The following is an 18,936-nucleotide window of genomic DNA, read 5'->3' on the forward strand; positions in this document are numbered from 1 at the left end:
TAACTTTTTTCATTATATAAAAAATTTTGCATAATTTTTCTCTTCTAATAGGAAATGTTCGATAAATTATCTCTTCTTATAGAAATTTCGATAACTTTCTTTCTCTTTTTTTAATAATTTTTTAATAATTTAGTCTTTTTATAAGAAATTCGATAAATTTAGTCTTTTTATAGAAAATTTTCGATAAATGTTGTCTTTTTACAGAAAATTTCTATAAATTTTCTCTTTTTATAGATATTTCGTTAACTTTTCTCTTTATATAAAAATTTTGCACAATTTTTCTCTTTTTATAGGAAATGTTCGTTAAATTATCTCTTTCTATAGAAATTTCGATAACTTTTCTCATTTTATAGAAAATTTTTGATTAATTTTTACTTTTTATAGAACATTTTGATAAATCTTCTCTTTTTATCGAAAATTTTCGATAAATTCTCTCTTTTTATCCAAAATTTTCGATAAATTTTCTTTTTTTATAGAAAATGTTCGATAAATTTACTTTTTTTATAGAAAATTTTCGATACATTTTCTTTTTTTACAAATTAAATTTTCTCTTTTACAAATTAAATTTACTCTTTATGGAACATTATCTTTTTATTAAAAATATTCGATAAATTTTCTTTTTCTTATCGAAAATATTCGATAAATCTTCTTTTTTATCGAAAATTTTCGATAAAGTTTCTATTTTTATAAAATATTTTGGAAAATTTTCTCTTTTTAGAAAATTTTCGATAATTATTCTCTTTTTATAAAAATTTTCCGATAAATATTATCATTTAATGGATATTTCGATAACTTTTTTCTTTCTATTGATAAATTTTATTTTTTATTGAAAATTTTCGATAAATTTACAATTTTACAGAAAATTTTCGATAAATTTTCATTTTTATAGAAAATTTGTTATAAATTTTTTTTTTATAGAAATTTGTAATAAATTTTCTTTTTTATAGAAATTTTTCTATAAATTTTCATTTTTATAAAAAATATTCGATAAATTTTCTCATTTTATAGAAAATTTTCGATAAATTTTCTATTTTTATAAAAATTTTGGAAAATTTTCTCTTTTTATAGAAATTTTCGATAATTATTCTCTTTTTATAAAAATTTTCCGATAAATATTATCATTTAAAGGATATTTCGATAACTTTTTTCTTTCTATTGATAAATTTTATTTTTTGAAAATTTTCGATAAATTTACAATTTTACAGAAAATTTTCGATAAATTTTCTCTTTTATAGAAAATTTGTGATAAATTTTCTTTTTTAGAAATTTGTAATAATTTTTCTTTTTTTTATAGAAATTTTTCGATAAATTTTCTTTTTTATAGAAAATTTTCGATAAATTTTCTCATTTTATAGAAAATTTGCGATAAATTTTCTCTTTCCATAGAAATTTTCGATAAATTTTCTCTTTTATAGAAAATTTTCGATAAATATTCTCTTTTTATAGAAAATTTTCGATAAATTTTCTTTTTTTTAGAAAATTTTCGATAAATTTTCTCTTTTTATAGAAATTTTCGATAAATTTTCTCTTTTTATAGAAATTTTCGATAAATTTTCTCATTTTATAGAAAATTTTCGATAAATTTTCTCATTTTATACAAAATGTTCGATAAATTTTCTCATTTTATACAAAATTTTCGATAAATTTTCTCTTTTACACAAAATTTTCGATAAAGTTTTTCTTTTTATAAAAATGCTTCGATAAATTTTCTCTTTTTATAAAAATGTTTCGATAAATTTTCTCTTTTTATAAAAAATTTTCGATAAATTTTCTCATTTTATGGAAATCTCTTTTCTTTTTATAGAAAATATTCGATAAATTTTCTCATTTTAAGGAAATTTCGATAAATTTTCTCTTTTTATAGAAAATTTTCGATAAATTTTCTATTGTTAAAAACATTTTTTGATAAATTTTCTCATTTTATGGATATTCGATAACTTTTCTCCTTTTATAGAAATTTTTCGATAAATTTTCACTTTTTTATAGAAAATTTTCTGTTTTTAGATAATTTCCGATAAATTTTCTATTTTATAGATATTTTTGATACGTTTTCTCTTTTTATAGAAATTTTCGATAACTTGTCTCTTTCTTGTCTATTGTTATAGAAAATTTTCGATAAAATTTCTCTTTTATCAAAAATTGTCTCTTTTTATAAAAAAAATCGATATAATTTATCTTTTATTAATCAAAATTTTCAATAAATTTTCTCATTATATAAAAAATGTTCAATAAATTTTCTCTTTTTATAAAAAGGTTCGCAAACTTAGAGAAGAGTAAAACCCATAAAGTACCCACCTACATTTACTTCTACTATGGGGATATTTTTGAAGCACTCATCACCAATTAGTGAGGTAGGTATCCATACGTATCATCTGTATTATTGCAAAATTCTACTACATGCGCACTATAACCCCCATCATATTAAAAACATGAGTACGTTATTTCTCTTTTTTTTTGTACTTAATTCACAGTGTGGTTTTTGCGTGAAATTGAAAATGCCATTTTATCACTAAATTGAAATACTAACAGAAAAAAGCAACAGAAATTCACCATTATATATGATAATTTTTACCCCAGTTGAGTTTGGTCACCACCACAGTCAAGTGTTACAAATAACAAGTAAATATTTAAATAAAATTTAAATTTTGGTTTCCAAAAAAAAAAAAAAAATGTTTTAAATAAATATAACTTTATTATAAGAGGAATTTTAGTTATTTTATTAAGTGTTCATACTAATTTGTTTATTTAATAAAACCATAAAAGAGGGAAACCATTATTATTATTTAAATTAAATTTATTCAAATATTGTTAAAGGTAATTTGTAGTGGATGGCAAATTTAACATAGATAAAATACAATTCTTTGAAATACCGATTGCCGGTGAATAGAGGAGTTTCTCAGAATTTTTGTTTAATCAGCCCACTGTTTTATAAATTTCCAGAGAGTTGATTAAACTTAAAGCTTCTAAAAGAAAAAGATAGCTTTTAAACAAATACGAAGTTGATCTTCTTATTGTTTTCACTATTCTCGGTTAATGCGTATTAATGCCTAAGATTAAAAGGTCAAAGGTTACAGTGAAAATTTTAAGCAAATTTTGGCAGCTTAAACTACCAGAGATCAAGAGGCTACCTAAATAGCTAGTTCCACCGTGAATTCTGAATAGATGGACTATAAACTAATCGATGGACTAGTTCATAAAATAGTGTTTGTAGACTTTTGTAACATACTACCTATTTTACTTTATGTTTATTAAAGTGTGACAAATTTTAAATGGGACACTTGTCGAAAGTTTTTCTATATAAATTTCTTTAAAATATAGATATCATATATATATTTGTATATAACATGTATTTATGTACATAATCATACCGCCCACGTTATGGTCAACAAAAATGTTTTTCTTATGTTAAAATAAACAAAATTTTTGCAAATCATTAAACATAACTACAAATAAATTTCTACATTTTAATAAAATACTTAAAAATTATAAATATTATAATGTTGTTCTATATGTTGAACTTCATAAAAATGACCTTGAATCTTGAGAAGTACGAATGTATTTTTTTTTTAATTTAAGCAAAAAATTTATGGGGTTTAATTGGAAAAAAATAAAAAGATATTTCATATCTTTCCATTGTTACCTCTTCGAATTTTATAAAACTAGATCGTATGGTCTATGACCCCAACTTGATTTTTAATTTTTTCTGATATGTATAAAATTCATTAGGTTCTTTTCTATAGTCTTGTCTATAGTTTAGTCCATAGTCTAGTGCGTACAGTGCTTCATAGTCTAGTCTAGTCTATAGTCTATAGTCTAGTCTATAGTCTAGTCTAGTCTAGTCTAGTCTAGTCTAGTCTAGTCTATCTAGTCTAGTCTAGTCTATAGTCTAGTCTAGTCTATATCTAGTCTAGTCTATAGTCTAGTCTATAGTCTAGTCTAGTCTATAGTCTAGTCTAGTCTATAGTCTAGTCTAGTCTATAGTCTAGTCTAGTCTAGTCTAGTCTAGTCTAGTCTAGTAGTCTAGTCTAGTCTAGTCTGCTAGTCTAGTCTATAGTCTAGTCTAGTCTATAGTCTAGTCTGTAGTCTAGTCTATAGTCTAGTCTATAGTCTAGTCTAGTCATAGTCTAGTCTAGTCTATAGTCTAGTCTAGTCTATAGTCTAGTCTAGTCTAGTCTAGTCTAGTCTAGTCTAGTCTAGTCTAGTCTAGTCTAGTCTAGTCTAGTCTAGTCTAGTCTAGTCTAGTCTAGTCTAGTCTAGTCTATAGTCTAGTCTAGTCTATAGTCTAGTCTGTAGTCTAGTCTATAGTCTAGTCTATAGTCTAGTCTATAGTCTGTCCATAGTCTAGTCTATAGTCTAGTCTATAGTCTAGTCTATAGTCTAGTCTATAGTTAGTCTATAGTCTAGTCTATAGTCTAGTCTATAGTCTAGTCTATAGTCTAGTCTATAGTCTAGTCTATAGTCTAGTCTATAGTCTAGTCTATAGTCTAGTCTATAGTCTAGTCTATAGTCTAGTCTATAGTCTAGTCTATAGTCTAGTCTATAGTCTAGTCTATAGTCTAGTCTATAGTCTAGTCTATAGTCTAGTCTATAGTCTAGTCTATAGTCTAGTCTATCTAGTCTATAGTCTAGTCTATAGTCTGGTCTATAGTCTAGTCTATAGTCTAGTCTATAGTTAGTCTATAGTCTAGTCTATAATCTAGTCTATAATCTAGTCTGTAATCTAGTCTATAGTCTAGTCTATAGTCTAGTCTATAGTCTATATATAGTCTAGTCTATAGTCTAGTCTATAGTCTATAGTCTATAGTCTAGTCTAGTCTAGTCTAGTCTAGTCTAGTCTAGTCTAGTCTAGTCTAGTCTAGTCTAGTCTAGTCTAGTCTAGTCTATAGTCTAGTCTAGTCTAGTCTATAGTCTAGTCTAGTCTATAGTCTAGTCTATAGTCTAATCTAGTCTAGTCTAGTCTAGTCTATAGTCTAGTCTAGTCTATAGTCCAGTCTATCTATTGTCTAGTCTATGGTCTAGTGTATAGTCTAGTCTATAGTCTAGTCTATAGTCGAGTCTATAGTCTAGTCTATAGTCTAGTCTATAGTCTAGTCTATAGTCTAGTCTATAGTCTAGTCTATAGTCTAGTCTATAGTCTAGTCTATAGTAGTCTATAGTCTGTCTATAGTCTAGTCTATAGTCTAGTCTATAGTCTAGTCTATAGTCTAGTCTATAGTCTAGTCTATAGTCTAGTCTATAGTAGTCTATAGTCTAGTATATAGTCTAGTCTATAGTCTAGTCTATAGTCTAGTCTATAGTCTAGTCTATAGTCTAGTCTATCGTCTAGTCTATAGTCTAGTCTATAGTCTAGTCTATAGTCTAGTCTATAGTCTAGTCTATAGTCTAGTCTATAGTCTAGTCTATAGTCTAGTCTATAGTCTAGTCTATAGTCTAGTCTATAGTCTAGTCTATAGTCTAGTCTATAGTCTAGTCTATAGTCTAGTCTATAGTCTAGTCTATAGTCTAGTCTATAGTCTAGTTCTATAGTCTAGTCTATAGTCTAGTCTATAGTCTGTTTCTATAGTCTAGTCTATAGTCTAGTCTATAGTCTAGTCTATAGTCTAGTCTATAGTCTAGTCTATAGTCTAGTCTATAGTCTAGGTCTTAGTCTAGTCTATAGTCTAGTCTATAGTCTAGTCTATAGTCTAGTCTATAGTCTAGTCTATAGTCTAGTCTATAGTCTAGTCTATAGTCTAGTCTATAGTCTAGCTATAGTCTAGTCTATAGTCTAGTCTATAGTTAGTCTATAGTCTAGTCTATAGTCTAGTCTATAGTCTAGTCTATAGTCTAGTCTATAGTCTATCTATAGTCTAGTCTATAGTCTAGTCTATGTCTATTTAGTCTATAGTCTAGTCTATAGTCTAGTCTATAGTCTAGTCTATAGTCTAGTCTTGTTAGTCTTAGTCTAGTCTTATTCTAGTCTATAGTCTAGTCTATAGTCTAGTCTATAGTCTAGTCTAGCTAGTCTAGGTCTAGTCTATAGTCCAGTCTATAGTCCAGTCTATAGATAATCTATATTCTAGTTTATAAGTCAGTCTATAGTCTAGCCTATAGACTAGTCTATAATCAGTCTATAGTTTAGTCTATAGTCTCGTCTATAGTCTAATACATATTATGAAATATCTGTAATATTATACAGGTGATCTGTTACCATATTTGTTCCTAAAAATAGCATCAGACATGTAAAAAATAACACAAATAAAAATATGACAGATAATCGCATAACAAGTGATTAATTAATCCCTCCCCTGTATTTACCTGTAAATATAGTCTGTTTCTCGGATTACAGAGAATTTAAAACACATGAGAGTATTTGCTTAAGTGAAAATAATTGTCTCACTTATGACTTTCTACAGTGAGTTAAAATAATCGTTACTATAAAAAGAATAAAATTTTATATTCATTCATTAATTCAAAACATAGACAAAAATAGTTTAGTAGTGTCAACAGGTTTTTTTTTATTGCTTTCAAAGAATTTAAATTTCGTAATATGTTCACACTTCTAGTAATAATATTAAATTAACATTTTTCATCTGTTAATTAAAACGTTAGTTGATTCATACCATTTTAGTAATAACGATTTTGCAAAAAATTCCAAGTTCTCATAAATTAAATATTTGTTAGTCTGACCTTGAAAAAAGTAACAAAGATTTTGGCTTTATAGTGTGTTTCCGCATACATTTGAAATATAAGAGAACTTTTGGTCTATAGTTGACATAATTTGCTGTCGTCTGTCAAAATGGTTGCTGTCAATCATAAAGATTTTAAATTTGAATAAATTTTAAGTAAAAATACTTAATATCTTTATACTTAGTTGTGTGATTATCAACAAATGATTATTTATAAATATTTTCGCAAATAACCTTCATTTAATACTCGATAGTCAGAAATCATAATTTTTAAGGTAAAAATCTTTAAAATCTAAGTTTTAAATAGGTTATGAAGACGTCAAAGCATTTCAACGACTTATTTTGAAGTATTCATAGACTACAGCCTAGCCCTATAGACTAGACTATAGACTAGACTATAGACTAGGACTATAGACTAAACTATAGACTAAACTATAGACTAGACTATAGACTAGACATAGACTAGACTATAGACTAAACTATAGACTAAACTATAGACTAGACATAGACTAGACTATGACTAGACTATAGACTAGACTATAGACTAAACTATAGACTAAACTATAGACTAGACTATAGACTAGACTATAGACTAGACTATAGACTAGACTATAGACTAGACTATAGACTAGACTATAGACTAGACTATAGACTAGACTATAGACTAGACTATAGACTAGACTATAGACTAGACTATAGACTAGACTATAGACTAGACTATAGACTAGACTATAAAGAATAGACTAGACTATAGACTAACTATAGACTAGACTATGACTAGACTATAGACTAGACTATAGACTAGAGACTATAGACTAGACTAGTAGACTAGACTATAGACTAACTATAGACTAGACTATAGACAGACTATAGACTAGACTATGGACTAGACATATACTAGACTATAGACTAGGACTATAGACTAGACATAGACTAGACTATAGACTAGACTATAGACTAGACTATAGACTAGACTATGGCTAGACTATAGACTAGACTATAGACTAGACTATAGACTAGACTATAGACTAGACTATAGACTAGACTATAGACTAGACTATAGACTAGACTATAGACTAGACTATAGACTAGACTATAGACTAGACTATAGACTAGACTATAGACTAGACTATAGACTAGACTATAGACTAGACTATAGACTAGACTATAGACTAGACTATAGACTAGACTATAGACTAGACTATAGACTAGACCTATAGACTAGACTATAGACTAGACTATAGACTAGACTATAGACTAGACTATAGACTAGACTATAGACTAGACTATAGACTAGACTATAGACTAGACTATAGACTAGACTATAGACTAACTATAGACTAGACTATAGACTAGACTATAGACTAGACTATAGACTAGACTATAGACTAGGACTATAGACTAGACTATAGACTAGACTATAGACTAGACTATAGACTAGACTATAGACTAGACTATAGACTAGACTATAGACTAGACTATAGACTAGACTATAGACTAGACTATAGACTAGACTATAGACTAGACTAGACTATAGACTAGACTATAGACTAGACTATAGACTAGACTATAGACTAGACTATAGACTAGACTATAGACTAGACTATAGACTAGACATAGACTAGACTATAGACTAGGACTATAGACTAGACTATAGACTAGACTATAGACTAGACTATAGACTGACTATAGACTAGACTATAGACTAGGACTATAGACTAGACTATAGACTAGACTATAGACTAGACTATAGACTGACTATAGACTAGACTATAGACTAGACTATAGACTAGACTATAGACTAGACTATCGACTAGACTATAGACTAGACTATAGACTAGACTATAGACTAGACTATAGACTAGACTATAGACTAGACTATAGACTAGACTATAGACTAGACTATAGACTAGACTATAGACTAGACTATAGACTAGGACTACTAGACTAGACTATAGACTAGACTATAGACTAGACTATAGACTAGACTATAGACTAGACTATAGACTAGACTATAGACTAGACTATAGACTAGACTATAGACTAGACTATAGACTAGACTATAGACTAGACTATAGACTAGACTATAGACTAGACTATAGACTAGACTATAGACTAGACTATAGACTAGACTATAGACTAGACTATAGACTAGACTATAGACTAGACTATAGACTAGACTATAGACTAGACTATAGACTAGACTATAGACTAGACTATAGACTAGACTATAGACTAGACTATAGACTAGACTATAGACTAGACTATAGACTAGACTATAGACTAGACTATAGACTAGACTATAGACTAGACTATAGACTAGACTATAGACTAGACTATAGACTAGACTATAGACTAGACTATAGACTAGACTATAGACTAGACTATAGACTAGACTATAGACTAGACTATAGACTAGACTATAGACTAGACTATAGACTAGACTATAGACTAGACTATAGACTAGACTATAGACTAGACTATAGACTAGACTATAGACTAGACTATAGACTAGGACTATAGACTAGGACTCTATGGACTAGGACTATAGACTAGACTATAGACTAGACTATAGGACTAGACTACTAGGACTAGGACTATAGACTAGACTATAGGACTAGACTATAGACTAGACTATAGACTAGACTATAGACTAGACTATTAGACTAGACTATAGACTAGACTATAGACTAGACTATAGACTAGACTATAGACTAGACTATAGACTAGACTATAGACTAGACTATAGACTAGACTATAGGACTAGACTATAGACTAGACTATAGACTAGACCTATAGACTAGACTATAGACTAGACTATAGACTAGACTATAGACTAGGACTATAGACTAGACTATAGACTAGACTATAGACCCTAGACTATAGACTAGACTATAGACTAGACTATAGACTAGACTATGACACGACTAGACTATAGACTAGACTATAGACTAGACTATAGACTAGACTATAGACTAGACTATAGACTAGACATAGACTAGACTATAGACTAGACTATAGACAGACTATAGACTAGACTATAGACTAGACTATAGACTAGACTATAGACTAGACTATAGACTAGACTATAGACTAGACTATAGACTAGACTATAGACTAGACTATAGACTAGACTATAGACTAGACTATAGACTAGACTATAGACTAGACTATAGACTAGACTATAGACTAGACTATAGACTAGACTATAGACTAGACTATAGACTAGACTATAGACTAGACTATAGACTAGACTATAGACTAGACTATAGACTAGACTATAGACTAGACTATAGACTAGACTATAGACTAGACTATAGACTAGACTATAGACTAGACTATAGACTAGACTATAGACTAGACTATAGACTAGACTATAGACTAGACTATAGACTAGACTATAGACTAGACTATAGACTAGACTATAGACTAGACTATAGACTAGACTATAGACTAGACTATAGACTAGACTATAGACTAGACTATAGACTAGACTAGACTAGACTATAGACTAGACTATAGACTAGACTATAGACTAGACTATAGACTAGACTATAGACTAGACTATAGACTAGGACTATAGACTAGACTATAGACTAGACTATAGACTAGACTATAGACTAGACTATAGACTAGACTATAGGACTAGACTATAGACTAGACTATAGACTAGAACTATAGACTAGACTATAGACGTAAGACTATAGGACTAGACTATGACTAGACTATAGACTAGACTATAGACTAGGACTATAGACTAGACTATAGACTAGGGACTATAGACTAGGACTATAGACTAGACTATAGACTAGACTATCGACTAGACTATAGACTAGACCTATAGACTAGACTATAGGACTAGACCTATAGAACTAGGACTATAGACTAGACTATAGACTAGACTATAGACTAGACATCTAGACTAGACTATAGGACTAGACTATAGACTAGACTATAGACTAGGACTATTGACTAGTCCTATAGACTAGACTATAGACTATAGACCTAGTCTAAATAGACAGACTATAGACTAGACTATAGACTAGACTATAGACTAGGAATATAGACTAGACCTATAGACTAGACTATAGACTAGACTATAGACTAGACTATAGACTAGACTATAGACTAGACTATAGACTAAGACTAGACTATAGATTAGATCATAGTTTACATACTGATTTATTGACTACTATATGGACTATTTATCAAAAGTTTATAAGTTAGAAAAAGTACGAAAAATCGTAGGAATATCGCGGTATTTTACGATATAAAAAATATTAAAAAATTACTAAAGAACTACTGTTTCCTACCCAATGTTGGTTTCTCCTTGTCGTGTTTTAATCAAAGACTTTATTCCGACAATATTATTAAATCCAGCTTACGGAAAATAAAATATTAGACAAGAATTAGATTTTTCTAACTTTACTACAAGAAAATGCATTCAAAATTTTGCAGAATTTAAACAAAAGGATGTAATAACGTTATAAATAAATAAAAAATGTAAATAAAAAAAATAAATATCTTACTGTGTACGAAAATTTTTTAAAGCCACTGTTTTTATTATTAAATTATTTTAAGGTTGAAGGAGTTGAGTGATGATGAGTGTAAATAAATAAAGTGTAGAGACAACAATTTTTTGTTATTTGTTTTTTTTTTTTTGTTACAACAACTAGGTAGGTATAAACACTTTTGTTGTTATATTGATTGAAATATTGCAAATGTGAATACACTTTTTTAAGTTTCTACTTCAACTGATATTTCTTTTTAATTATTTTATTCTTCACTAAAACAATACAAGTAATTAAACTTTCACTGGGTTTAATAAAAAAGACTACACAATTATTATTATAGATTTTAAATTTTTTTATTAAACATCAGGCAGACACTATTTCAAAACCACATTAATTGTAATGCACTGACCACCTTACTACAAACAAACAAACAAACAACATTAAATTGGTAATGAAAAATGATGAATCATTACTTTTTTACAAATAACTTCACTTGCCTTTTTTTATAAAATGAAACAATTGTTTTTTTTTAAATTTTACGTTTATTAAAGGGTTTTTATGTGTATTTTATATAGAATTTCAAGAACTTTCTGTCATTAAATTATTTTTATGTTTGAAAGATGAAAAAAAATCTCCCGAAATTTAATGTCTGCCGCTTTTTTAATGTTTTTTTCCCGAACAGAAAGCAAACACACGTATTTACTGTAGTATAGTTGTCCAATAACTAAAATTATTTTTTTCTTTTCATTCTTCTTTTGTTATACGTTTGTGTTTGTTGCTTTTGTTTTGCAAAGTCAACTTATATTTGTTGTTACAACAAATACAAAATAAGGAAAATTCACATAAAAAAAACAAGTTGTTTACAAATTTAAAAGAGAGGAAATGTAAATAATGTACAGGGCTGGTAAATTCTAAACAATAGAACTTTATAGAAGGTTTTGAAAATAACGGTAATATTTTTAAATTGTTTGGCTATAAATCAATTTAAATAACAAGAAAAGGAGGCATGTTTCTAGTACTCTATATAATTGAATCAAAAAGTCAACTTTTCAACATTTTGCAATTTATTTTTCAATTATTTTTTTAATATCGAGTTTCTTCTACCATGATACTTCGACTTCATTCACAAGATAATCGATTGTAATGATATTGTTAGGACAAAATAATCGACTGTTCGAAAGTCGTTCGACAAGGATTCTATTATTTTGCATTCTTCCTGATAAGAACTAAAATATTGCATTCTTCCTGATAAGAACTAAAATATTGCTTCTTAATAAAGTAAATTTTCCATCCCTGATTAGTATAAGAGATTGTTTTTGTCAGGCAAAAAGTGTTGCCGTATTTAGTCTAAAAAATTGATTTCTATAGGAAATCTTGATTATGATTCTTGATAGATAGATAGATAGATAGATAGATAGATAGATAGATAGATAGATAGATAGATAGATAGATAGACAGATAGATAGAAGATAGATAGATAGATAGATAGATAGATAGATAGATAGATAGATAGATAGATAGATAGATAGATAGATAGATAGATAGATAGATAGATAGATAGATAGATAGATAGATAGATAGATAGATAAGATAGATAGATAGATAGATAGATAGATAGATAGATAGATAGATAGATAGATAGATAGATAGATAGATAGATAGATAGATAGATAGATAGATAGATAGATAGATAGATAGATAGATAGATAGATAGATAGATAGATAGATAGATAGATAGATAGATAGATAGATAGATAGATAGATAGATAGATAGATAGATAGATAGATAGATAGATAGATAGATAGATAGATAGATAGATAGATAGATAGATAGATAGATAGATAGATAGATAGATAGATAGATAGATAGATAGATAGATAGATAGATAGATAGATAGATAGATAGATAGATAGATAGATAGATAGATAGATAGATAGATAGATAGATAGATAGATAGATAGATAGATAGATAGATAGATAGATAGATAGATAGATAGATAGATAGATAGATAGATAGATAGATAGATAGATAGATAGATAGATAGATAGATAGATAGATAGATAGATAGATAGATAGATAGATAGATAGATAGATAGATAGATAGATAGATAGATAGATAGATAGATAGATAGATAGATAGATAGATAGATTAGATAGATAGATAGATAGATAGATAGATAGATAGATAGATAGATAGATAGATAGATAGATAGATAGATAGATAGATAGATAGATAGATAGATAGATAGATAGATAGATAGATAGATAGATAGATAGATAGATAGATAGATAGATAGGTAGATAGATAGATAGATAGATAGATAGATAGATAGATAGATAGATAGATAGATAGATAGATAGATAGATAGATAGATAGATAGATAGATAGATAGATAGATAACTTGATTTCTACAGAAACCTGAATCCTATGGGAAATCTTGATTTCTATAGGAAATTATTTTTCTCTTTGATTTTCCATAGGGAATCATGATTTCTATAGAGTATATTTTTTGAGTGATTGATTTCTGTAGAAATCTTGAGCTCCTTCTTAAACTATCGAGTCTTCTTAAACATCTTGAGCTAACATCTGCTTTGTATATGAAAACTTAAGCTAGCGATGATTTCTATAATAAATCTTAAGCTAACGATTGGTTTCTATAAAAAACTGGATCTAGATGTTGATTTCTATCGATTTCTAGAGTGTAATAACTCTTGAGTTATCAATTGATTTCAATAGGAAATTTTGAGCTAGCGTTTCATTTCTATAGAAAACCTTTTAACATGTGTGTTCACATTATTATGCTGTAATATAATTCCCCAGCCCACATTAAAACAATGCAGACTTTGTTCTATTACGTTGTTCCGTATTTTTTTTATTGAGTACAAAAATTAAAAACATTTTTAAGTAGGATGTTGTTGTTGTTTGTTGACAAGAATTGACCATTTTTATAGCCACCTTAGAGACACATGTGTGTCTATAACTGTAATTGTAAATAGAATTAATATGCACTGTAATAATATTTATTCTAACATAATACATATTCATGGAAATGTCTACATATATACTCAACTACGCAAAATATATGCAGACGTATAAAATTTAAATATTTTTAAATGTGTAAAAATAGTTTTACTAATGTAAAAAGTAAACAACTTACTGCGTTGATATAATATTGCGCATTTGTCGAACAGCCGTTACCAGACGTGGTTCACAGCCAGCACTTAAAGCCAAATAGTTTTCGGGAGATGCTTTTAGCAAAGTTAGAATTTGGGTAAGCGAAGTATTAAGAGTTAAACCCAATTCATCTACAACACTTGCCAGATATTCAATATCCACGGACAATTGTTTAGAAGCTGAACTTGTTAGGGATTTGATTTGCAAAATTTGTGATTGATATAAAACACAACATTGAGCCACTACTAGAGATAGTAAAATATCAGCACTTGGTATGGGTTGGGAATATTTAATGTGACACATTTCCAAGGCCTGTTTGAGGAGTGTTGAAGGTGACAGTAGTAAAGGTTCCAAATGTTGTGGTAATGTTAGTAAATATTGGCCTATTTGTGTTATACTTTCTTGTGGGGCAAAACTAAAGGCAGGCATATCCTGCACATGTCCCTGGGATAATTCTGTTGGTGGCTGTATTTTCGAGAGATGTGAATCCAAAGGTTGTAAAAGTATGTTTAGAGTTATATCATGAGTTTCAATAAAATGTGTTTTCAAAGCATCGTATATATTGGCAAATATACCCACGGAAGCAGAGCTAGCATCTTGATTCGTTTCCAAACGTTTTTGCTGAAACTCGGCGATCGAGTTTAGAATACGTTGCTGTTCTGCCGACTCAAAAGTTTGATAAATATTTATATTGGACAATTGATTTTCCTTTAATTTAAGCTCCAAAGTTGTTAAACGTTCCTGCAATGTTTTCTCAAATTTTTGTAATTTCTGCTGGAAATCAGCCAAACATTCTAGCAAAGCCAGTGTATATTGCAACATAGACCAATTGCTATCAGTGTTGGGGTTATTTGCAGAATTTCCCAAATTAAGAGAAAGTTGTCTTTGGGTTTTAGAGAATTGTTCCATTAACGTTTAAATATACCACCCAGTAAATTGATCAGCTTGCAGAGGGCCAAATCACTGGTAATATTTGAACATCTGTTAAGGGATTCATGTAACCAAGTGAAAAGTTTACTGGTTATATCCTTCAAATGGCGTACAGCATCACTGGCATGAGGCTGAGTAGTCAAAACCCGATCCACTTGAGTAGAAAGTTGTGTCTCTTCAAGCCTGGGATATTGCTGTATGAATTTATGGAAATATTCATAGATGGAGAGACCCAATTGCTGTTTTAACTCTTTGCTTAAATGAATCGAAGACTGTTCCATATAAGCATTCAATTGCAAAACAAAATTATGATTTGCTTGGGCAAATAGTTGCAGCAAATCCAAACGTTCATTGCAAGTTTTTAGCAGTTGTAATATGTGATTATCTCGCGTAGGTTGCAGGGCTGGCAAGAGTTCAGCTAGCAAAACAAATGGCTGCTGTTGAGCATCTTCATCCTCGAATACCTGTGAACACCATTTCACCTGTCGTTGACAATTTTCCAGCAATTGATCATAGAAGAGAGTAAGAAAATGTTGTTGTTGACTGGCCGTTTCAGTTGCTTGCAATTCCAAGGTCTGTTTCCATTGCTGCTGGAGAGCAGTTTTCTGTACAGCACGATAGTATTGCAGTAGTTGGGGTTTTCTTTGTATTGCTGCAAAAATGCTGACATAACGTTGAGCCTGCTCTATGCCTCCTTCGGCAAAGCACTGTACAACATTTGGTGAGGCCAATGCTTCGAGACGATTCTTGAAGTCTTCAACTTGTGAGTGGCGATCGGAATGGCCGGGTAGTTGCTCTTGGGCTTGTAAACTTTTTTGTAAAGCTGATATTTTGTCGCAAACACTCTGAAAAGGGATGTTTGGAATAGAATTTCGACAAATTTTTTGTATATGTATATGGAAAATGTTCGATATATTTTTTTCTTTTTAAGGAAAATTTTCGATAAATTTTACCTTTTTGTAGAAAATTTATCGATAAATTTTGACTTTTGTAGAAAATGTTTGAAAAATTTTCTTTTTATAGAATTTTTTCGATAAATTGTTGCTTTTAATAGAAAAAATTCTATAAGTTATTGCTTTTTATAAAAAAATTTCGTTAAAATGTCTTTTATAGAAAAATATCTTTTAATTTTCTATTTTTAAAGAAAATTTTCCTAATTTTTGAAAATATTTACCAAATCCTTACCTTCAAATCATTCCTCTCAAAACTATCCTCCAACTCGGCTATTAAATTACCCCAACCATCGGATTCTTGCAGTGACTCCTTTGCTGTCTGCAACTTTGTTTGCATTGTATTCAAACGTTCCAACGTAGCCATGCATTCACCAGTTTCCTCTTGCACTGCGGCCACTTCTTGACGCATAATCAACATTCGCTGTTGTAATTCCTTGACATCATTGTGGAGATTTTTAGCATCTTTAACTACTCGGGGCATACTGGCCACCAATTGTTGACTACTCTCTTCGATGGCATAGTTCACTTGTTGGACGTACAATTGCAGTTTGGAAACATAATTGTTAATAAATTCTACTGCTAACTCCGTATCACCACCGGTGTTGGTTTCCACAGCTTTGGAAGTTTTTACATCATCCCCTGCGAATTTTTTAAAATTATCATTAATCCAATTGACTGCATCAAATTTGTCTTCGGATAAAGCAGAAATATCCATTTTTATTTAAATTTATTACAATTAAAACATTTAAAAGAAAATTTTGTTGTGAAAACAAATTGATGATGTTGGAATTAGTTTTGTTTTCAATTTTTTGCTTTTGTTCTAAAAACACTATAAAAACGTCATCAACAGCTGTTAACAACACAGTGTTGTATTTACAAAAGAATGTACTAATAGTAATAAAATAAGTTGACATCACTATTTTATATACGAGAAACCCTAGACAACAACCTGTTAATATAATATGATTCTGTTAAGAACAGAATCACAGGTAAATTCTGTTAAGAACAGAATCACAGGTATATTCCACAGTTCCTAGCAGATTTCTAAAGAATTTCTATTATTAAAGAATATTTTTTTATTAGTTCAAAAAATCAAACGTAAAATTATTTGCGAAAAATTTCAAATATCTGTTAAAGTTTAAAATGTTTCAGGTTTTTTACAAGTTGACGAATATTGTACATCAATGGCAGGGATTTTTGAAGTTGTTGCATATTTTGGTTGCAGTTTCGCATAATTATTCATTTTGCGATTAAAATTTAAGCAAATTAGTTCCTAAAAGGGAAAATTTTTAATATTTCCGAAATACTTTTTCAGATATAGACATACATACCTGCAGGGATTTTGATGGTTTATTAGTTTGATTTTATATTTTCCAAATAAATCTCGTATAAAATCGGATGGATTCGCTAGCCGAAGCTAGAAAGATTACAAAATAAACAATAATTATGGAAAAATGTCGTTGAATTTTATTTTTTTTTTTAAACTTTCAAAAAATTTTTTATTTTTATAGAAAATTATCGAAAAGATTTTTTTTTAGAAAATTATCAATAAGTATTCCTTTTTATGGACAATTTTCGATAAATTTTGTTTTTCTAGAAAATGTTTCATAAATATTCGATATTGATAGAAAATTTTCTATATATTTATAGAAGATTATCGATAAATTTTCTCTACTTTTAGAAATGATCGATAAATCATCTGTATTTATAGAAAATTTAGGAAAATTTTCTATACATATAGAAATTATCGATAAATTTACTATTTTTATAGAATATTTTCGATAAATTTATTATTTTTATACAATTTTTCGATAAATTCACAAATTTTCTAGAAAATTTCGATAAATACACAAGTTTTTAAAAAATATTTTATTTTTCTAGAAAATTTTTGATAAATTTTAAATTTTTATATTATTTTTCGATAAATTTTCACTTCATATAGAAAATTTTCGATATATTTATTATTTTTATGGAAAATTTCTATAAATTTACTATTTCTATAGAAAATTATCGATAAAATTTACTATTTTTATAGAAAATTGTGGATATATTAACTGTTTTAATCAAAATTTGCAATAAATTTACTATTATTCGATTTTTATAGAAAATTATCGACAAATTTGCTATTTTTATTGAAAATTTATACTGTTTTTATAAAAATTTATCGATTAATTTCCTATTTTTAAAAATGTGAGATATATTTATGAAAAAAATTTACTATTTTTCGATTTTTATAGAAAATTTTCTATAAACTTATTATTTTTGTACAAAATTTTATAGAAAATTGTCTATAAATTTTCTATTTTTATAGAAATTTTCGATAAATTTTCTATTTTTATAGGAAATTGTCTATAAATGTTCTATTTTTATTGAAAATTTTCGATAAGTTGTCTATTTTTATTGAAAATTTTCGATAAGTTGTCTATTTTTATAGAAAATTTTCGATAAGTTTTCTATTTTTATAGAAAATTTTCGATAAGTTTTCTATTTTTATAGAAAATTTTCGATAAGTTTTCTATTTTTATAGAAAATTTTCGATAAATTTTCTATTTTTATAGAAAATTTTCGATAAATTTTCTATTTTTATAGAAAGGTTTCGATAAATTTTCTATTTTTATAGAAAGGTTTCGATAAATTTTCTATTTTTATAGAAAGGTTTCGATAAATTTTTTATTTTTATAGAAAAGTTTCAAT

General features: G+C 28.2%; 1 protein-coding gene across 1 annotated transcript; it reads right to left on the bottom strand.

The window, feature by feature from the left end:
• Positions 1-14,183: 14,183 nt before the first annotated feature.
• LOC119615601 (conserved oligomeric Golgi complex subunit 7-like) lies at positions 14,184-17,056 on the bottom strand. Its single transcript, XM_037971608.1, is given in 3 exon segments — positions 14,184-15,270; positions 15,273-16,134; positions 16,475-17,056. Coding segments are annotated over 3 exon segments (2,277 nt in total). The 5' UTR covers positions 16,958-17,056; the 3' UTR covers positions 14,184-14,338.
• Positions 17,057-18,936: the final 1,880 nt, after the last annotated feature.

This window comes from Lucilia sericata, unplaced genomic scaffold (genome assembly GCF_015586225.1).
Source record: "Lucilia sericata isolate MDLA Ls3-8-SP2 unplaced genomic scaffold, ASM1558622v1 Contig006155F_arrow, whole genome shotgun sequence".
NCBI lineage: Eukaryota > Metazoa > Arthropoda > Insecta > Diptera > Calliphoridae > Lucilia > Lucilia sericata.